The 23,257-nt window shown below is 36.0% G+C and overlaps 1 protein-coding gene across 1 annotated transcript in view; it reads right to left on the reverse strand.

The window, feature by feature from the left end:
• CNTNAP4 (contactin associated protein family member 4) overlaps positions 1-23,257 on the reverse strand; it is a 267,774-nt gene that overhangs the window by 153,074 nt on the left and 91,443 nt on the right. The window contains exon 3 of the mRNA XM_063295227.1: positions 17,474-17,667. Coding sequence (XP_063151297.1) covers positions 17,474-17,667 — 194 coding nt within the window. The remainder of the gene's footprint in view (positions 1-17,473; positions 17,668-23,257) is intronic.

The following is a 23,257-nucleotide window of genomic DNA, read 5'->3' on the forward strand; positions in this document are numbered from 1 at the left end:
CCACTACATCTCCCTGACTCACCCACAATCAGATATATTCGCTTCCCCTGCACTGGTATGACCAAACCTCCCCAGCATTGACTCCAAAATATAATTGACTCCAAAATCACAGCTTACAAAACTCACAGGGCCAGGGAACCAGCACTATGGGAATGCTACTCACACTGGTGATCAGCAAGTCACCACTCAACCTGCTGTACTCAATACACCAAAAATCCAACAGGGGCACCTTGTAGCAGCATATACCCTCTGACTGATGCTTCCTCTCACATGATTTGTTCCTCCCAAGGCTGCTTTGTCTCCTGCCTAAAGCACCTACTCAACCAAGTCCTGTTACTAGACCCATTAGAGAGATACCAACTCCCTGGTCAATACCCGTTTTATAGGAAGGCTTGCTATTGTGGTCTCAGATAAGAGGCCTACTAAGTAGGAAAAACCATGGTAAAGTCAAACAAGTTTTTAAACTATTTCAGTTACCATAAAAGGAATTCGAATTGCCTAAAATTGTGAATGGGCAGTGCATTCAGTTAAAACATCTCTTGAATTTGCAATTTGATCTAAATGCGTTAGCAGTGACTAAAATTCCTGAATTAGTCTCAGTACTGGAATGTGTTTAGATGATTCTACGTCTACCATATTTTGAATAAACAATTAAATAGTATTGCTAAACTCTGAAATTCTGGAATAGTTAGAATATCCCTTTTTAACAAGTCAATAGCTAAGGCTTTTTTAAAATATTAAGTTAGTTTCTTACTATTTAATAAGAGCAATTGAATACACACACACACATACATGCACACACACATACAACATATATTTATACACACACAATACAGTACACACACAAACAAAATACAGTACACACACACACACACACACTGAACACCCCAAAGGGTTGGCTATATACTTCATTATGTTGGCAGTATAAAAAAGATGATGTGACACTTAGCTATATGATATTGTTTTGTTCCACTATTGCCCCATCTTGGCTTAATGTCCACCATATGGTGTTACAAAGATCAATACAGTTTATATATGCAAATGTTCTTTTCTATATCAAATTTTTTGAACTTATCACTATGTCGATTTCATGAGTATGGAGGGCAGCTAAGAAAAGAATAAGAAAAAAAAAAGCATGAGTACAGATTTAAAAATCTGGATTATTAACATGTGTGCACTTTCTATCAGTGTAACGGAAATTTATTTATTGTATTTATTTCATTTGTTATGGCCACCCACTCCAGTAGACTCTGGGCTGCTTACAAAATCCAAGTACACAATTAAAACAGTTAACAGCATAAAAAAATAAAACGAAGTGTGACAACCCAGAATAAAAACAGCCATAACAATAAAAACATGACAAGACCACCACAAATACATTAACCCCAGACCTGGGAACAAAGCCAAGTCTTAAGAGCTTTTCAGAACACCAGGAAATATGGATCAATATTATTCCATGTGGTCAAGGTTTAATAATATGTTTAAAAATTAGGCTGAATGGTTATGATTTAAGTAACATAATACATATTTTGATCTCCACTTTCTCCCCCTTTTTTAAACTCCTTTTTACTTTTTGCATATTAAAGCAATAAAATGAAAAAATTTTAAATGCTCAAGAAAGTTGCATACTAAAAGGGATATCTCAGAAATAATTGCACTCAATTTTAATTTGTGGAATGATGCAAGATTTTGCCAGAATCAGGTAGTAGCAGCTGGTATAGATTAAGGGCTAATCCACACTTTCTGCTTCACCCAGCATGGGGAGAAGGTATGTGACATTTCAGAAGGGCAGGGATGGATTATGCCCTCATTCCACTACTAGTCTGCTGGAAAAGCATTCTGCATCCTAGTTTTCTTACTTTCCATCAAAAGTGGAATTTCCCCCCCTCTGCTGGAAAAAGGGGGGCTGTATGGTCTGTTTGCTGCACTTTATTCTGCATACACAAAGGCCAATTAGCTGGAATGTGTGCTTTGTTGGGGATGTCCCCCCAGTCACCACCAACAGCCACCTTGAACTGGGCTGCTGGACAGTTCAGCAGTGGGAGGGCAAAACATTGGCCATTTTTAAAAATCTATTTATTTATTTATGTTAAATCTGAGTGAAATTGACAAGAGTTCTTCCAGTTTCCCCTTCTAGCTCCAGGAACAGGAAGACTTGTAAGATTGTTGGTTTCCCCCCACCCCCACCAGTCCTCAAGACACTTGCTTTGTTGCTTTCACCTGGTCATCTCTGTGACCAAAGTGAGGAAGTTGCTAAAATATGGAAAGAGAATTTTTAGGCTGGTTTACACACAGGAGACACAGAGCCAGAGACAGTGGTACAGAAAAGCCAATGTCCATACACTGTGCTTCTGAGTGGACCTATACTGTATAGGATCGGATTGCACTTATTCTATGCTCTCTTATTGTATGTATGTATATATGTATGTATGTATGACTTTATTGTACCTTAATATTTCATACAGTAGTAGAGATATATCTCTAAATAATAAACAATGTGACCAATAGGAATTAGACATATAACCTAGGAATTTATTTGATTCTCATTTTAAAGCAACTTTAGAAGTTTAGGAGAAATAGTTTAGGGTTTGTCTGTTTGTTTGTTTTTAAAGTAGTACAAATCTCTTCCATTTCATGTATCACTGAAGCAGAACTGCATCTCCCTTATGGTATAAGAAACATGAGCTGCAGATGTGCAGACAACTTGCACATATCTCCATGGGGAGATGCTTGTGTTCCACTTCAGACATTACAGCAGAAGCATGAGGGAGAGGGAAATACAGCAAATGCACTTGAAAAGTCCATGCCTTTTTAATGCCAATTTACATTTAAAACAAAGGAAAAATACATTGCCATCAAACACTTCAAAATGTGAATAGGGAACAGTAGATCCTCCATACATCCCGTCACTTTGGCTCTCATTTGCAGAAGACAGAAGACATTTGCCAGGATAAAAGTTGTTTGAAGGTTTTTTCCCACTCTGACATACTGCCATCTGCCATGAGATGAGGGACTAATCACTCTGGCTTTTTGAAGAATCCACTTCATCAGTATGCCTGAATGATCCACCTCAAGATCTTCTACTACCAGCAACTGAAGGAAGATGCTCTTGATGGTAGCTTCCTACCCACAGAACTTTTGGGGGGTTGAAAAGGGCTAATGTGTTGGATGCTACTTAACCTTCATACACCTAATAATGAAGCACCTCTACAGTTGCAGAAGAATGAAGAGCAGGGAAGAGATTTTTTTACAGACTTCATATCCTGTTCTGCTCATTCTGGGCTCAGACCTCTGTCCACATATCTGTCAACCAAAGGCAAATGTGGTTTCCCTGGCTCCATGCTGAGAAGAGGATAATAAATGCAGGAATAATAATGTATCATTATTTCACTGCTCAGTAGGAAAAGTTGAGCGTAAAATTTCACTCTATTCTATTGTACAGTTTGATTTGTTAATGATTAAAGAAGCCTCAGTGCTTAGCAATGACAAATTAGAGAATCTTTATTTGCCATCTTTACATTTGAAGAGAGAGTAGATAAAAGAAAGGGAACTCTATTTTAAACATTCAGGACTATAATTAAGCTTTTTACTTGGCTCCAAGTTTCAGTATCCATCTTTCATTTGCACTCCTGAAAATATATCTTTGCCAATTTAGATTTCTTGGAAGTAATGGGAAATATGGGATAGGAGGGATATAAATGATAGACGTGAATAGAAGTTCAACTGAAATACTATTTCAGTATTTATCACTATGAATAGATAATGCTTATGAGTTATCACAACATTAATGTTTAACTTAAATGCATATGACATGTATTTGTATACTGTATGTATATGTATATCCACTATTCCATAGCTAATCATAAAGAAAACATGTAAGAAATTGTGTTAATTTGGTAACCTTGCAATAGACAAGGTTATTGCAAGCAGTTCTGAAACAGTAAGGAACAGCAGCATAGATAAAACAGATTTCTTTAAGAAGTCAGAGCAAGAGGATAAGAGTTCCAGGACTTTATTCTTAACAATAAAAATGGTGCTTTAGGAATTTTCTATCATCACTTTAAAGCTAGTGGTTGCATATATTACAAATCCTGTTGGCTGCAGTTATTCTAATCTGTTGGTGTAACTGAAGCAACAAAAAAGAAGCTGCTACTCAGCAATATTGTGTAAACTGATATTTTTATGGAACTGAATTTGTTTTTCTATCTATCTATCTATCTATCTATCTATCTATCTATCTATCTATCTATCTATCTATCTATCTATCTAGTTTATAAGGCTGCCTGACCTCATTGTGATTCTGTGAGGCATATAATAATAAAACAATTAAAAAAAAAAAAAGATACAAATAAAACCATAGGCATCCAGAAAAACGGAGACCATTCATTCTAAAAAATAATACATCCCACAGAAACTGCCATCAGTCTCACCCAAGCCCTGGAGGAAGAACAAAATTTTAAGGGCTCTTTTAAACCTGGTCCAATGGGAGCCAGACAAATCTCAAGAGGAATGGTATTCCAGAGGGCAGGTGCTGCACAAAGGCACATTTCCCAAGTCCCAGCAGATGACACCGCTTAATGGATGGGACCTGAAACATGCTGACTGCCTGTTCATACAGGATTGGTAGAAGCTAGAGAAGACAGACAGGCTCTCAGGTAACCGGATCTTATTCCATAAAGGGCTTAACAGGTAATAACCGGCACCTTGAATTGCAGCCAGGAGCCTTCTCATAACCAGCTCATGAAGCAAAGACGCTACATGCAAACGAAGTGGCATGCCCATAATTGCCCATGTTACTGCAATCTGGACCATCTGCGTCTTCCATGTGGTTTTCAAGAGCAGCCTCATATAGAATGTATTTCAATAATGCATACATGAAGTGAGCAAACCATGAGTGACTATCCAGAGGGCTCCGAGGTAGGGGCAAATTGGTATACAAAGACCTTATAGTTGCAATGTAGGCTGTGGAGAAAATTTGGGTCTCTTATTACCATAGATACTTATGAATAAGCAGAGCATTTTAGGTACCAAAATGCACCCACAAAATTAGGTTCAGCTTATCTACGGAAGGGCTTATCCACCAGTAGATATGGTAATACTTTTTTAAAGGACCCATATATCCCATATATACTCACGTATACGCCCACTCACGGATTAGCTGACCCTCACACTTTTAACCAAAATACTGTGAAAAATGGATAATCCATGGATAAGCCAATTGTGAAAATTAAAACAAAAGGAAGTTTCTAGGGTTGGCTTATCCATGGGTGGCACATTTTTCATAGTATTTTGGTTATAAATTCAAGGGTCAGATTATCTGCGGATAAGCTGATATGCATGTACATATGGTAAGCTTCAAGAACATCTGGAAGTTCTATTTGGTTATTAAGAAGTAATGACTCTATGCTTTAGTGAGAATGAGTAAATTGAGTTTCAGACATTAACATTTAGCATTATTAACAAAAATAAATGTGGGATATGTTCCAGAAAACAGTCATTAAAACTGCACATGTTTCAGTTAAACCAACAGGCAGTAATAACATTTATTCACAATGATTCAGTGGTTCCCATCCTATTCTCTCTTTTTTAATAATTAAAAAAAAAGGCAAACATCAAATGACAAAAAAAAATTCTCCTGAGGCTAGGAACTACCAATTACTTTATAATGCATTGCAATAAAGGTACATGCTAAGGAAATCAGAAAGTATTGTGCCTCAAAAATTATTCTACAGTATGTGTGTAAAAGCAACATACCAGTATTAAAATCCTTGCAGTAACATATGTAGATGAACTTTTTATGTGCTAAAAATTATGCTAAAATAAATAGGACTTTTAAGACATACAGACATGTTTTAGTGCAACTCAAAATTTATAACAAGCCAAGGCCAGAACTCAACTAGTATTTGTAGTTTTTCTATGATTTTTTTTTCTTTTACATGGTATTCATTCACTCAATCACTCACTCACTATAAATTCCCCTGAGTTTTGCTATAAGATTCTGCTTCCTCACCACCATTTATGCTCCCAAAAAGTCACTTGTAGAGTCTCACATCAGAGGGAACAATAATGTAATATTTTAATTGCCATTATGTGTGAATCATGATCAGAAGAAATCATAGTTTAACATGATGTATGTATCCAGAATTAAATTACCAGAGAGATAATGAGAGAAAAAGGTGACCAGTTTCAAATCTGTTCTCTATTAGGTTACAGGAAAATTGTTTTCTGATATTGCTTCATGAATATCAGGAAGAGAAAAATCATTATTCACTAGTTTGTTCTCTCTTTCTCTCTCTCTGAGTCATCTTCAAGATAATAATAATAATAGGTTTATATAGCAGATGGATTATAATCATATACATGTCTTCTCTGACATAAACACTATTTGGGTACAATACAATTAATCCCAAGGCAAGTGTGATTATGATTGGAGGCTCAGGTCGTAATTCTGTATATTCTTACTCAATCTGTACTTTCTTACTGGAAATAAACCTCACTGATCTAAATGAGGAGTTTATTGATCCTCCTGAGCCTATTTACAAAAGAAAATTGTTTGCTGAAAGATGTAAATTTTGGAATGTGGGGCTGCTGATTTAAAACTCAAAAATATGCACAGTGAGAAAAGTGCATAAAATGTGTATATTTGCTAAAAAAAATTACAAAAAAGCATTATATTGAAGAAACACTGCTTTCCAAATTGGTCATGTTCTTATCAAAGATGTGGCTTCACACACACTGTCTCTCAACACCTCATGACCTACTCAAGGTGCAGTGAGGTATAAATGAAGAGCTAGGGATTCCTTTGGCATGCCCTACTTAACTCTTACTCTGTCTGCTCTTTGTTTATACTAGTGTTCTCAACCTTGGCAACTTGAAGATGTGTGGACTTCAACTCCCAGAATTCCCCAGCCAGCTATGTGCATACATGAGTGTATCCTCCTCTTGGACTCCCCTCATGATTGGATGTAGCTACCTAGGGGCTAAGTTTTTCTGGCTACCTCACACATTTCCTGTAAACTTTTCTGCTAAAGGTACTAAATCTGCTTCACTGATTCCCCTGCTCCAGGAATACTCACTCAAATAATTTCCTCCAATAGTTCTCAGGGCGCTTTTGAAATTCTGTTGGCAGTGTTCTGGACCATATTTGATGGTTGTGAAGTACTGTAGTGTGCTGCTGCCACTGTTCTTCTGTTAAACATCTTTCCATCATTTTGGAGCATCTTTCATTGCTTACTAAACAACAAGGGAAGAGTTCCATTGTGGTAGTTCTCTCTAAAGTTTAATTGTAAGATGAGAAGCCAGGAAGCCTGCAGACACCTGGAGGGATGATTATCTATTTCCTCACACCTATTTTGCCATTTTATATCTGAGGTAAGGACATGATCCCCACACTCTATCCCTGAGAATTTCACTTTTTCCCCATCTTACTGAATGAGAATTATAGGTCATTAAAACCCTAAATGCTTATCCACTGAGGGCAATTTTGCAACACTCTTTTAGTTATATCAAAATTGCATAATTCTGATACATTAGAATTATAGAAGTGAAAATAACTCTAACTCTAATAAACCATGATTTCCACCCATTCAGTTAAGCTGGAACCCTAGACTTGGACTGAATGTTGATTCAGTTCTCTGCACAGGGAGACACAGTATCTAGTACAGGCAGAAGTTCTACATTATACAGCATTTGCACTTCCACTGAACCTTTAAGAGACAAAACAACAAAAAATTATAGGGCTGAAAAATAATATGTGTAATTAATTATGTTGCCGCATGCTTCCTGGTGATTCACAGACTTTAAAAGAAGGAATCTTAATTAAACCAAAGTCTTAATCTTCAGCATTATGTTTAATCTGACCTAGAGTGCTAAAGTTGCAAGTATCTTATTTCCTCACAAACTATAAATCAAATATAGAACTACACACAGTGCCTAGCTTTAAGATGCACTGTAAACAGATCAATATCACCTGAAAATATTATTGATTGATATTAAACTTGTGTATAAAGGCATAATGCCAATCCTGGACTATCTACAGGATAGCAAATGAAAGATAAAGAATGATGATGATGCATAATTTTGCATAAGCAGAGAAACAATCCATTCAGGCTTTTCAGAAACAGCACAGAGCAACTGAAGAAAGAGTGAAAATAAAAGTCACGGTAAAGTTAAAAGCAAGAAGATTTGACTTCTCTATTCCAGACTACTGGAATAAGTAGTCTGTTACAAATATAAAACCGTGACTTGTGTACACTAGAACTGCAAGGAAAGGATCATTTTTTGCATATTGCATAGAAGATAATGAGAACTGCTCATTATGCAATATGCATAATCCCTTCAGAATTATTCAACCAAGGTCATAAGCTTTAAGACAAACTATGGTAAATCCTAAAAGGAAATAAAATTACTTTCTCCCACTTCCATTAATTAAAGTGGTGCTAACTACTATGCAAAAGTCGAAACATAGCAGAACTAAGCCACGTCTAAAAGATATGCGGTCAAGCTGTACTTTTAGCTTCAAACAATATATACTTAAAAGATGTCATATCATCTTGTGATTCCCACAGCCTGAGTCACAAACTGTATTTTTAAGGAAAACATGGGTCCAGAGTATAACTTAAAGAAATCATAGTACTTCTAGTATATTTTGCATGGTACAGCATTATTTCCTAGAGGGAAATCTGTCTTCCTATTCATTGTTAGGTAATCTTTCCAACTTGTGGGAGCACTCAGCAGACCTTCACAGATTCTTATGGTGGTCTGCCACACTTAAAGTTGATAACACTCATGTCCTAATGTAATACATTTTAAAGTACTTTTTCTCTAATACATATAAACAAAATAGCATGTGTACAAGCAGAGACTGGCAATCCAAGAAGTTTGAACTCAACATGCCAGAGAACAGGGATGGTCAATTTATGAAGGCTGAAATTCTAGTCTTCTGTCACCATAGGCCAGGCTGAGTAGGAATGAGTTGGTATTCAACAATGCATTAATGGCAACATGTTTGCCATATTTGCCTCAAAAGAAAAGTCATATAACTAGAAATTAGAACTCGGATTTTTTCCATGTCAAAATATAGGCAATTGATTCTTGGACTCATTGATACTTACATCTGTAGTGGCAATGAGGAAGACCGTTGTATTTCGAGGAGATTGTGGCATCTTTTAATTTCTCCTAATATTAAGACAATTCTAGAAAATTCAGTTTAGCTGGCTTGTTTTTCACTCTTGCTTGAGAAATAAAGAGAAGGGAGGAATCTTCATACAGTTGTAGGAGGACCTTAAGGTTATCTGTACAGTTCCCAGGCTCTTGGTTTACATTCCAGGGTTCTGTCAGTTCACATGATGAACAGGTGCACCATTTAGCCAAAGTCAGGTCCTACAATCTAGATACCATGGAAACAGGGTCATGAGGTTTTAGTGCCAGTCTTTGATAAAACCCTGGCATTGCCCCTTGAGGGGTGAGCCTCCATACAGACCTAGTGCTGGGTGCTGGGTGAACTGGCTTGGGATCTCTCTGCTGTTCCATTGGGGCTCCTGCCAGCTGAAGAGAGATTGCTTATCATCTTGCTTGGTATGTTGTGCTTTTATGTGCTATGCTTTTATGTTTTTGTTTAATCTGCCTGCTAAAGTTAACAATAAAGCTTAAAATCTCCTTACTTATTGGTATGTTTATTGTCTCTGGATCCTAAAAGAACCAATTGCCTGGCATCTTGCCAGTGTTTGGCAATACAACATCATGCTTTTTAAAATATTATCCATGGTTCTACCCATTTCCCAGTTTATGCCTGCAAAAATTCTGCATGGCAATACTTGATAATGATGATCTAAAATAATGATCTAAGGTCATCCAGAAAGGTTTATACCTGTGAAGATTAAGATTTAAATCTTTCCCTTGCCCAATGTACTATTTTGTATGCCAGCAGTGAGAAACTCATGCTACCTCACATATTGTTCAAAAATAGCTCTCAACATGACTCATCACATCTGGCTATGGTATTCAGCAAGATCTGGAAGGCTACAACTTCTCCACCCTTGATATTGGCTCTTCAGCTTTGATGAGTTTCTGAGTGACAGTTCATTTTTTTTTAATCAATGCTTGTAAATGCAATTATGAAGAATGACCAGTCTTCTAAAATAGCAGCAGCTGTTGCAAAAAGGACAAAGCATAGCAGTTGACAAGTTAAGATTCTGAGCTGTCAGATTAGAAATTTGTAACTGCTTTGTTGCTAATTGATGACAGAGGAATATTCCCAGGCACAAGTCCTCATAGCTCAGGGATCTGCTTTTTGGAGATAACCAGCTTGCAGATACATAAATCTCATTTTGACTGTATTGGTGTATCATATGTTTTAGAGTTTTCTTGTAGCTATTGCTACCTTTTACACATTGTGCAAGCTCATTATATAGTGGAAGAATGAAGGAACTCTCATATCAATGAATACAACTGGGGAAAAAAAACGAAGTATGGATCCATATCTCTTTACACTTTTGTAATGGGTACTGAGATAATTTATGTGAAGTGCCAAGCACTCTATATCTATTGATATTCTTTTACTACCAATCAAAGATAAATGGTTTCATCTATAAGAAAATACAGATATAAATTTATTTCTAAGGAGACCTCCTCAGGCATGTAACTCAGTATGTGGACAGCTTCAAACAGCATGGAAACCAGATACACAGATGCCTCTCTGTCTGCTGCTTGGTCCATGATCTCCATGCATTCAGCCAAAGGTTTTAAGTAAAGTGGTATTTGTGTTGCTTGAACTCAAGGGCAGCTCTCTGAATGTTCCAAGATGTCCAACTGCATGGATAGCTGTTTACTTATCTTTCAAACTTTGGCTAAAGTATTTTCAGGCCTGGGCCAAGAATGATGAAGAATCAATCCAGTCAAACTTCAGTTCTTTATTTGCTTATACCAAACAGACAGAATCTTGCCAAACTAAAGCGACTCTACCTAACCTAAGGGGAAATAGCCTGGGAAAGTTCTAGGCAGGGCTTTTCTGAACCTCTTTGTTTTCCCACAACCACTTCCTGGACTGTGTTTCCTCTTATCTTGTCCTCCTCCTTGAAATGTGCTCCCTCCTTCCTGAGAACCAGCAGCATTACTGAAATCCACCATATCACCTCCCCCTTCAGAGACACATTCCAAAACAAGTAAGAAGAACGGGGAGAAATGCATCCCATTCTCTTATCCCAGGGGTTGGCAAAGTTTTCAGGTGCTAGGCACCATGCAAATTTTTATGGTAACATAGCTGCCAAAAATAACATAGCAAGAACATCATTTAACATGGGTAAAATCTCACAAGATAAGTACATCATGAAATTACAACATTGGCAAGCTCTGCTGTGCCCAGTTTGAAGGTCTGTATGCCTCAGTGAGTGTCCGAAAAGAACTCACATCTCCCCATTAATCCCTTCAGTTCAATACTGGCTTGCAATGATTCTCATCCTCCATACAGGAGTCTATCTCAGCCTAAAGATGCTAGACCATTGATCTGCTGCAATTTGCTAGACAGAGGTTATTGTTAGTCAGTTTCAGTTATGTTTCTGGTATACAAAAGTTCAAAGAGAATATTAGCAAATATTTGGGCACTGGGAGTATATCACAATGACTCCTATGATTCAACGATAAATGATTATCAGCAAAATCATGATTAAATGAGCAGGAAAATAGGTCCTTGTGGAGTTATTTTGCCTACAGCCTTAGATCATGGCCTTTAAGCTTATTTCCAAAGTAGGCAATATTCTCAGCTATTTCACTGACCTGCTGTTCTTCAAGAGGTGGATTTCATTCCCAATGCTCTTTATCAGCTTGGCAGCTAGGCAATTGCGGCAAGGAAAAAAATACTGATATGTTTGATCTGTGAACTTTTAGTGCCTGTAAAGCATCTGCTTGCACAAACTGAAGCAAGGTAGACTTAGATTCATGTTATAACCTTCATTGTTAAAACTGTAATTCCTTAACTGAAACAACTATAAACGATAAACCTGACTATAAATTATAACAGTCTTTACTCTGTTATAAAATGAATGCATCGTTTCCATGCTTCCGTGTACTGGGCATTGTTTGAAAAATGATCCATATAAACATTTTTGCATGTATTAAAATTACTAGATTTTCTGAAAATACCGAATTAGTCCATATAGTTTGGACTAACTTGCTACTGCTTTTTAAAAAAGAAAACTAATTATTGAACAAAGTAACTGGTTGGAGAAGTAGGATCTGAGATGGGTCTTTTAAAACTCTACTTAATTACATAATGAAAATGTAAACTTGCCCCTCAAGTTCTAGCCTTTCTCTTCAAGCTGTTCTTGTAAGAACAAGCAGCTTTTGCAATTACTAATAAAACATTCCTACTGAAGTGGGGTGATTCCAGCATAGAGGAAGTGAATAGATGGCTCATTCCCCACTCATATTTATTATCAATTATACTTTTCTTCTCTCTACTCAAAATAAGATTAGTTGACTCAAATGGGAAGAGAAATACTACAAAACTCAGTGGAAAGAAGAGGCTTTGATACAATAGAATCAAATATTTCCCTGACTGATTCTTAATGACTTTTGTCCTTACTATAGCACACCTTTCCTTTGCTACTCAAAAGAGAACTTTTTCAGTTAACCTACTTCTGGAAGTAGATCTTCTGTTTCTGAAAGAGGGAAGCTCATAGTAAATCATAACCCTCAGTAGCTCTACTTGAAGGTCTAAATTCCTCTAAAAATAAATTCTGCAAATATATGATTTGCAGGGTTATAATCAAAATAATGGATATAATGAATGAAATAATCCTTTTTAAAACCCCTGCAGGTTAACTGGGTGGTCCCTCCCCCTCCTCTGTCTCTCTCACACACAAAAAGATTGGATTAGAAGAAATGGAGTGCTATATAAATGGACAGGCTCTCACTGTGAGATATATAAGCATGGGAAAATGAAGGCCAAATACACAGAGGAATATTTTTTTTCCTATTGCTAGTACTGATATTTTTATCAAAAGCATTTCAGCAGAAATACCATCCAGTAGCTGTCAGAGAGAAGCACACCAGTTCAATTTGCCTTCTAATCAGCAATTACACTCCTCTACGATAAGGTAGGGCAGCAGGTAATTGTGCAGATTTTTACAAAGCCAGCCAATCACTTCCATCCCTTAAGGGTGAGAATTGTGGTGGAAGGACAATGATTTCCTCAGGCATCATACATTCTGTTATGAGAGTTACTTCATACACTGATAAAAAGGGTGTCAGTTATGAAAACAGTGAAGAGATATAAAGTGGCTTTCCTTCCCAAAATAGAGACTGTCCATACCTTGCCTAGAACTGGCCAAGAGGTTTGCCTTCCTAAAACTTTATAGGTATCTCATTTGAAAGTAGTCTACTTGCTGGAAATTTGTTTGGCAACTTTTTCTGTCCTTCTAATAAATATCATGAATCAGAACTATTTACATGTGAATATACGGTATTTAACAATAGTCTCTTGGATTTGGATTCCTTGGATGAACTGTTTCCAATTGACTACAAAGAGTCTGACATCTGTCCCTGGTGTCCATCCTTGGCCTTGGAGAGAGCAAGAGACCCCATGGTTAAATACTGCCTATCTCCTCAATTTTTGGGATGCCTTATATAAAGTTTGAGAATAGGACTTGCTACCAAGAAGTAGCAATGACTATCCATACATTAGTGCTCAACTCAAGGAATAGGAGAGAAGACCAACAACTGTTGCTCCCATTCTGACACTGAGACTCACAAGATGCTACTGGAGCACAACTGCTCATATTACAGAGCCTTGAATTCCGAGGGATATTAATCTCAACTTTGAAACCAATGCCGCTTGAAAGACAGAAATTAAGTGAAGGAATATATGCAGTTGATTTGATCTCAGTTTAGTCAAATGTAAAATCAATCCTCTTTTGAAAGGCAAAGTTGTTTCCTCAAATATATATTTTATCACTAATCATAGCTGCTTCGTCAGAAAATTGGAGCATAGTCAATAGTGTTCTAAAATGAAGTTACAGAGAACAGTCCCAAGCCTTTTACACCAGCATTTTGTTTCCTATTTTTGTAAATAATACTTCAGGGGATTATTATATTTATTGCTGCATTCAACAATTTAGAACGATACTGAACCCAGTCTAGAATGATTAGCAAAACAAACAAAAAAGTCAAATGTTTTAAATGGTCCCATAGAAGTAAGGCAGAAGGTATATATTGACACTGGGATTTATATTTCTAAAACAATCAAATATGCACTTAGGATTGTTGACTTTTTGTCTCTGAGTATCTCATAAAATCGATTTAAAAAAGGTAATGAAGCTTAGAATTTATTAGAAAGTTTAATTCAATATTGGATACAGATGTTTCCCTTTTTTAATAAGGCCCACAAAGAGAACAACAATTTTATTGTAATAATGTCCACATGAGTATAAATCACCTTCTCTACAATGCATACAGTGTCAATACAGGGTATGATAGACTAGTCCTTTTATTTATTTATTTATTTGTTTGTTTTTCAAATTTCTAGCACCACCCATCTCCCCCAAAAGGGGAGTCTGGGCAGTTTACAATAAAATCAGAATTAAAACATAAATTACAATATAATAAACCAATAAATAAATATAAAATAAATATAAAATCCAAGTGGTGAAAATCTTATTCATTGGGGAGAGATCCTCAAGAAGGATCGTTGGGTACTAGCCACCCCCAAGAAGAACTGGTCCCCTCCCCCCCAAGCAAGGTGGCAGAACCAGGTTTTCAAGTTCAATGGATGTTTGCATCCATTGTTGTGGTAATCATATCAATCCATCACATTGAAACTATACATACAGGCAAAACTGTCAAAAGCTATCGATGTATCTTCCCAAGATAAAATATTAAAAGGTTTGAAAATGTCTCTCTTTTTTACAGGTGTCCTTTTTTGGCCACAACAAAGGGATTAAAATAGTTGCTAATCTTTTTCTAACTATTCATGTTCTTCTATCTCTGCAATGCCATTTAGTTGCATTTAAATTTTCATTGTAATAACTTTAATTTGCTGTTTTATAATTCTTTTAACATTTTGGATCCATTATCCAAATAAGAAAAGGTTACTCTGAAGCTTCTTCTGAAAATTGGTTGTAATTATTCAATATTTATAATTGAATAATTATAAATTATAACATAACATTTTATTCAATTATAAATTGTTCTATTCAGTGAGTGAATGTATATATCTTTAAGGAGTCTAGACATTAAATTATCAGCTATTAGTTATCATCAACAGCATATATAAAAAAGAGTTAGCTTATTCTAGGCTTCAGGGCTGCTGTATTTTGTTCAGATTTCTAAATGTAGCTAACTGAAAAATATCACAGTGGTATGTTGTCAAGCTAAATTATTCAACCATTTTCTAAAAAATGAAATAATATATTAATACACTGCAGTGGGTTCAGATTTAGTAATTTCTTAGCATACACCCATTGCAAACAATGGGACAAGGTAGTCATGATAAACTCTGGATTTAACCCAGACTATTTAAAATTTGCCAACTTTCGGACTTGCAGTGGAGACATGGCAGACTGAACAACTGTGCCTGCGGGCTCAGCAGACAGAACTGAGAATATGGCAGTTTTTGGGGGGTCAGGCAGGTTTTTCCTGAAGCCCAGGAGTGTTTTTCTGGAAAAAGGAAAACACCTGGAATCATCCCTTCTGTCCTCTGGACAGTTGCTTGTAGCCAGAAGCTCACAAACAGTATTTGTGATTGACTGGTAAGAGCCAGCTGGGAGGCTGGGACATCACCATTTTCCAAGCTGCACTGTAGCCTTAAAGGGACACTGAGACCAGCCACCCCATTTCTAAATCACCCAATTTATATTTCTTTTAAGTATGCGTACCCTAAGAGAGGCTTTCTACAGCAAGGAGAAGCTGGTTCTCTTGGTGCTTATCATTATTTTTGGGATTAATTTAAAAAAAAAAATCTTTTAAAGTTTTGGACTTCGTTTTCCCTCCAAATATTAAGGAGGATTGAGAATAAATAACTGTCTCCCTATTATTATTTTTGTGCTAAATTTGAAGATATTAGCATTTTCCTACATGTTGAATTGACTGTTTTGAACTTTCAGTTTTCTGCTTCTATTTTCCCTGGGGAACTGTCTGCTATCTCACTTTCACTTGTGTAAACACATTCTGGAATTATTTCATATCTTTGACTTTTGCTGGTTAAGCTCCTAGGGGGCAGCATATTCTACTGCATGAGACACGGAGGATTTTAAACAGATTTTCTCTGATTCCTATCAAGTTTTTATGCAAGACATTCAGGACATTGTAGAAAATATGAGGTCTAAAATATGTCATCTGGCTGGGGATGTCGTGGATGAAATTGACGAATTTAACAGTGACAGAAATATCTCTTCTAAGAATGAGATAGGGATTTTTGTTGTTGAGCTGGAGAGAGCGAGTTGCAAGCCACAAGTGAAATTAATCTTCTGGTGGAACACCATGGAAATGAGGGGGTTATTCTGGATGGGAAGTCTGTTGAAGAGAAGTCAGAATTTTTGAGGGGGGCAGTTGGGCTGTTTGTGCACATTGTGGGGATATGTAAATTCTCTGGTTTATTCTGAAGTGGGATAAGGGATTAAGAATATTTATCTGGATTGCTTTTAGGGTTTGGCTGAGTTCATTTATCTTTAATGATTTGGATTAAGATTATTAATGTATAATAAAAAAATAAATGTCTATTTGGATGGTTTTGGGTTTACTATGATGAAGATTATTAAAATTGTATTTTCAAGTACAATGGCAGACAATTTATATGTTTCTTTAGTTTGATCTTTATTAATTTTTGTATATCCTCGCTGTTAAAAGTTGGAAGTCACCTCTTTTTGTAACTTTGAAAAAAAATTCTCTTGTGTTTCTACACTTTTTTAGTTTTTTCTCTTTTTTCTTTGCAGTTTTTTTGTTATTCTGTATCCTTTATCTCTGTTTGAAACTTAATACGATTCTTATAAAAAAAAAGATTTCAACTTTCACATAGACAGTTAAAACTACTACAGTTAAGTCAATGGGTAAAGTATAACTGAAAATCTCCCAATAAAATGAAACCATTCTGAAGGTTCCTAAAAAGAGCATGGAGAAAAACAAATATATACAATATCTCTCAAAGCTTGTGGTAGAATTTTACTGCAGCAAGGTATTTTAAAATGTATGGTGAATGTACAATTTATGTTATGTTCTACAATCTCTATTTTACTAGTATCATCATCATCATCATCATCATCATCATCATCATTTCTTTCCAATAGTGAATGTTACATGCATCATGTTTTATGGAATGTTGTTTTGTGTTTTAAAATATCCATATTTGTATCTATTTTTTCTTCATTGCAGACTTAAAATTTAAAAAGCATCATTGTCTTTCCTGATCAAGTATATTACAGAAATGCACACAATGGAAATTTTGGTCAACTGAAAAATGACCATTGTTATCAAATAAACATACCCAAATGCTTTCTTCTTGACGATATTGTTTCCAGTTCCTTCCACTATCACTAAACATCAGGAGGTAACTGGTTACCCAGTTTGAACTTCCATATCCACCTTGCGTAGCAACAGCAGTAATTTCAGTCCTTTCACCAAGATCGATCTGGAGCCATTGGTACTTATTTGATACAAGTGGAGTCCAACCACCAGCACCTTTAGTGGTAAACATAAGAAAAGAAAGCAAAAAGAAGAATCAGCTTACAGCAGAAGCATGGAAATGTGAGCAGCAACAATGGAACAAGACTCCATGACATTGTAGCTGAACCATAACTAAATTCCTGGAATATGCATATCACTCACTTGCACACAAATACAAAAATGTTAACTAAGAAATACAGGCAACAGATTAATATTAAACAGGAAAATTGGTGTCCCCATTAGGTCAGTGAGATCCAGTGAAACTATCTGTCATTTCATTTGTACTCTATTTTTTCTCTGGAGCTCAAGTTGGTGCACAAGGAGTCTTTCTTGGTGCAAACTTTATTACAGTCATGAACTAAAATCAAATAAAATTACAGACAAAGCAGGACATTTTATCTTCCTAACGTATACCTCAAAAACTATCAATATATACAGTTTAGTCAACCTGTCCTATAATGGTGAGATCATTGGAGGGTGTATCCTTGTTGCTAAGTAACAAAATTTGGCAGTTAAACAGGTGACATTGGGATCTGTGTCTAATTTACATAAAATTCCTCTCTTCAACTGGGCAGAGAGTTTAAAAGCAGCTAAAATGTCATTTGAGTCAGTTTGAAAAACAAGTTCCATAGATTCAGTTTCACCTGGCCCATGTAGGCTGACCTTCTGTGACAATGGAACTTTGCCTTCCAGAATTCCTGGGGAGAAAACATTAGAACAAGCTCTAGAGAAGGTCCATCAACAGATACAGTATGCAGGAGAAAAGAGTTCTTTTGTCAGAATGAATTTTTGGGTTCTCTGTGTGGTTGATGGATCTCTATTGTTTGGTTCAGTTCATTTTGAAACTGAATATCACCAATTAATTACCTAATTATTTCTTTGGCCTTATCCAGCCTAGATATTAAGCAGTCTTTTTTAATTTTATCCATACAACAAATTCCCTGTGAGATAGCTTGGTCCAAGAAAAAGAATCAATCTGAAAGACAGACAGCTACTTAAAAGTGAAGAAACATGACAAATTGGTTCAAAGTATTTATTATTTAAATACTGAATACTGAAGATAACTGATGAAATTCTGTCTCCAATAAATACCCCAAGCCTGTTTTTTGAAACTCTTAGTATTAAACTCCTAGAATTACATGATAGAATCATTTACATGATAGAATCAGAATACTTCACAGAATACTTAAGCCCTGAGTCAGCATTAGAAAAGAAAGGATTTGCATAATATAATATGGAAATAAAAAGGATCCCTAATTCAAGTTGCAGATTGGTCACTCAGAAGGCAGTATAAGTCTTAAGGAATATTATTATGATTTATTCCATGGTGTAAAAGATTGCACCCTTAATTATGTATTTAAAGGTAGTTTAGGATTCTCCCATAGTGCCTTATTTCTATGCAACATAATTCATGGAATCACATGGTTTCTGTCAGATTGCTGCAGTAAAATCAGCAAAGAGATTTGGCTCCTTAAAGACTGGCTCTCTCTGTGTTTGAGTGCCTGAAAAGCTTCTCATGCTGCCAAAATACTTATACATTTTTACATAACTTTTGGACTACATGGCATAAACAGTCTCTTTCAATTCTATTATTTTATGGAAAAAACTCTAGAATCCATGAGCAGATAGGCTCAAGCAACACCAGATGTTCTTTCTCCTTTCACAGTAGGTAATCACCTCTGTCAGTACTCAGAAAACAATGGTGATATCAGTAATTCAGCTCTACAAAAATTAATAAATGATGTGTGGATGCTTAAATAATTGTTTAGTCAATAAACACAGTCTAAACAATGAATAGCTTTCATATAACAATCAATATGCCTCTAAGTCAGATGTTTATAAATGATATGCCCCTAATTTACTTCTTAATAGTTGTCTAGCTTTGATAAGATAGATGCTTTTGAACTGTGGTGTTGGAGGAAAATTCTGAGACTGCAAGAAGATCAAACCAGTCCATCCTCCAGGAAATAAAGCCAGACTGCTCACTTGAGGGAATGATATTAAAGGCAAAACTGAAATACTTTGGCCACATAATGAGAAGACAGGACACCCTGGATAAGATGCTGATGCTAGGGAGAGTGGAAGGCAAAAGGAAGAGGGGCCAACCAAGGGCAAGGTGGATGGATGATATTCTAGAGGTGACGGACTTGTCCCTGGGGGGGCTGGGTGTGTTGACGACCGACAGGAAGCTCTGGCGTGGGCTGGTCCATGAAGTCATGAAGAGTCGGAAGCGACTAAACGAATAAACAACAACAACAAGCTTTGATAAGGAACTTGCAAAAATGAAATCACAGTAAGTAATGTAAAATGTTTGTGGTATTTGTACCATCTTCCCTTTATCAAGTTAGGTTCAGGAATCACAGACTCATTCTATTTTTTTTTCTCCCCCTCAAACAACCGTATGTGGTAGGTTGAGAAAAAATGACAGGTCCAAAGCCATCATGTCTGAGCTTCATGTCTTTTGCAAGATTAGACAGTAATAAATCAATTTCTACATGGGAAAAGATATTTTTAATGCTCTCTATACTTATATGACCAAGAAGAATGCCAACAGAAGAAAAAAGATGAGAAGGACTTGCTCAGAGTAGAAGGAAAGATACAGTGAGGAACTGAGCTTGTCCTGTTATACTGACCTTTTTTCTTAATAGCAACAATCTTATCATTTTTATGATTCAGAAGAAACACCAGCTCTAATGATTGATTGATTGATTGATTGATTGATTGATTGCAAGCTGGGAATTGGATCCTTTTGCCATTTTTCCCTAGAAGGTTAACTAGGCCAGGCCAGTTGCATTTCCAGGTTGGAAATTCTTGAGCAGAAACTGAGATAATGGAGATGATGATGATGATGATGATGATGATGATATTTTATCATATATATATGTATACACTGTATGTGTGTGCGTACACACACACACACACACACACACACTGTATATATACTGTGTATATATGGTCAGATCAAGGCAGTGAACATACCTAATACTCCTGCCTCCTATTTTTTGCAAAACAACCACCCTGTGAGGTGGGTTGGGCTGAGATAGTCACTGGCCCAAAGTCACCCAGCCGGCTTTCATGCAGACAGTCTTTAGATAGTCTGTTTTGGCAAAGAGGTCCCCCCCCCTGCCCCCGCTTGGTTCCTTTTATTTTTTTCTCTTTTCTCAGCCCCTTTTCCCACTTTTCTTAAGAGTGATCAGGTGAGATTTAGTTATTTATGTAATTTTGTTGTATTTGTTAAGGCCACCTGACTCCAAGAAGGTTCTATACTTTCTTTTCTGTCATCCCTCATTGTTCCCACCTTCCCATTCTCTATATCTGTTGTGGCTTCAAAAAGCTTAGCTTCCCAGCTCTTCCCTCACTTGAATACTTAGAGCTGGCTTGTGTGGAAAACATTGTCTGTCTCTCAGTCTCTTCAGCAAGTAAAGCCTCAATGACCTATTGGAGATGAAAGAAATAAGATGCCTAACAATATGAAAAGATATATACTGCCTAGTGCCATTATCACATTATTCAGTTGATTTTGTATCCATGTCAGAAGAAAGTTCAGCAGTAAAAAATACTGTTTTTAAAATAAATATTTGAAATTTTAAGAAAATGAAGAATATGTTTTCTTGGGCTATTGGAGGTATTGCAAAACATTCAAAGTATTAAGTTGCTATAATGGGGAAGGAGAATGATGGGAGAGATAAAATGTGAGGACAGATGAGAACTGCAACAAACAGTCCTGATATCAAAGCAACTTTCACTTCTACTGCAGGTTCATTCTTGCTATTTATTTAATGAATTAAATTTTCATGCTGCTAAATTGGTGTTGACTCATAGTAGCTTACAAAAATATGAAGATATCCACAGTAGCAGTATCCACAATAAAACTATAAGATAAAAAGTCCCACAGTAAACGTTGTCACAATAACATCCATATAACAGCCAGCATTAACATATCCATGATATGAATACAAAACCTCCACATTAAGTTAAAAAATAATAAATATAACTATCAATCCCAGCCCTACCATCACTGATATTCATACCAAACATCCCATCTTTTCTAAATGCTGTAATATTGTGTGATTGTTTCTTTTAAATAAAAGGTTTTACCTATACTGTATAATAAGAAATACATTCAGCGAAAAGGATATAGTAAATATTAAAGAGCAAAAAAGAAAAGAAAGGAAGAAAGAGACTAAGAAAAAAGGAGATAGAAAAAATAAAAAGAAAATAAAAGAGCAGAACAGAACAGAAAATGTGAAAAGAAATATAAAGAAATGGCTTCTGATCTTCCTCCAGGCAGTTATATGTACAATTCTAATCAAACCTGTCTCTAAGATTACATCATAATTCCCTTCTTTCTATAACCTATTCTTTCTAATTTTCAAAGCCACAGGTCACAAAATAATTTTCTTTCTTATGCAAAAAGTCCATAAGAGGTTTCCAGTCATTGATGAATGTTGGTAATGAACTTTCCCTAATCAAAGAAGTCAGTTTGGCCATCTCAGCAAATTTGACTAACCATTCCTCCAAGGTGGGTAGTGCCGCATCCTTCCATCTTTGTCCATATAATAATTTTGCTGCAGTAATCATATATTTAAATAATCTTCCATGACTCTAACTGTATCCATCCATCCTAAAGGGAAAACTTCTGGCTTCAATTGAATATTAATCTTTAAAATCCTCTATATCAATGTGTGCATTTGAATCCAATATGTTTTAGCTTTTTTACATGTCCACCAAGCAAGACAGAATGTCCATCCATGTTCACATTTCCAGCATACATTTGGAATGCCTTTATGAATTCTAGTTAATTATTTGGTGCAGTGTAGCAACTATACATCATTTTATAAAAATTCTCTTTAAGATCCTAACATAATATAAATTTCAACCCTTTTGACCTTATATTTTCCCATTGATCCATCTGTGTATTATAACCAAAATTCTTAGCCCACTTTATCATACATTCTTTAACCTGTTCTTCTTCCATTTCAAATTGCAACAAACGTTTATACATTTTAGCAATTACATGTTCATCATTGGTACACAATTGCACTTCAAATTCCGTTTTTCTTTCCTCCATACCTTAAGTTTTTTATCCATTTAAAATCTTCTTAAATCTTCTATCGATGCCATTTTAAATCTTTCTGATAACTGTAAACGGAAAAACCACTGAGAACTATATCCTTCTGCTATTAGTTGCTCTCTTGATTTAATTTTATATTCCTCTGGGTGATTGTCCAATAATTCCTGGTATGCTAACCATCTGTCTTTGCCTGTTGTTTCTCTTCTGTAAAATGCTTCTTGTGCTGAGATGCATAAAGGTGTGATTGTGTGATTGTTTCTGAGGCTGCACGGAATCCTGATTTGCACTTGATAGCATTACTATTGTCACCACAGCCAATCAGCAAAGTTGGCTGGCTCATCCTGTCTATTCAATTACTCTAAAAATACTTACTAAAAAGGAATGTTTGTTAAAATTACTGTTTTCATTATCGTCATCATACTTCGTAGTAGTATCTTATACAAAGTACTATGTGTAAACAGAGCCATATTAAAAGATGTTTCCTAGCTCCTGGGGTGCCTCAAATTGCAAAGAAAATTCATGAGTGATGTC

The sequence above is a fragment of the Candoia aspera genome, chromosome 2 (assembly GCF_035149785.1).
Source record: "Candoia aspera isolate rCanAsp1 chromosome 2, rCanAsp1.hap2, whole genome shotgun sequence".
In the NCBI taxonomy this organism is placed as follows: domain Eukaryota; kingdom Metazoa; phylum Chordata; class Lepidosauria; order Squamata; family Boidae; genus Candoia; species Candoia aspera.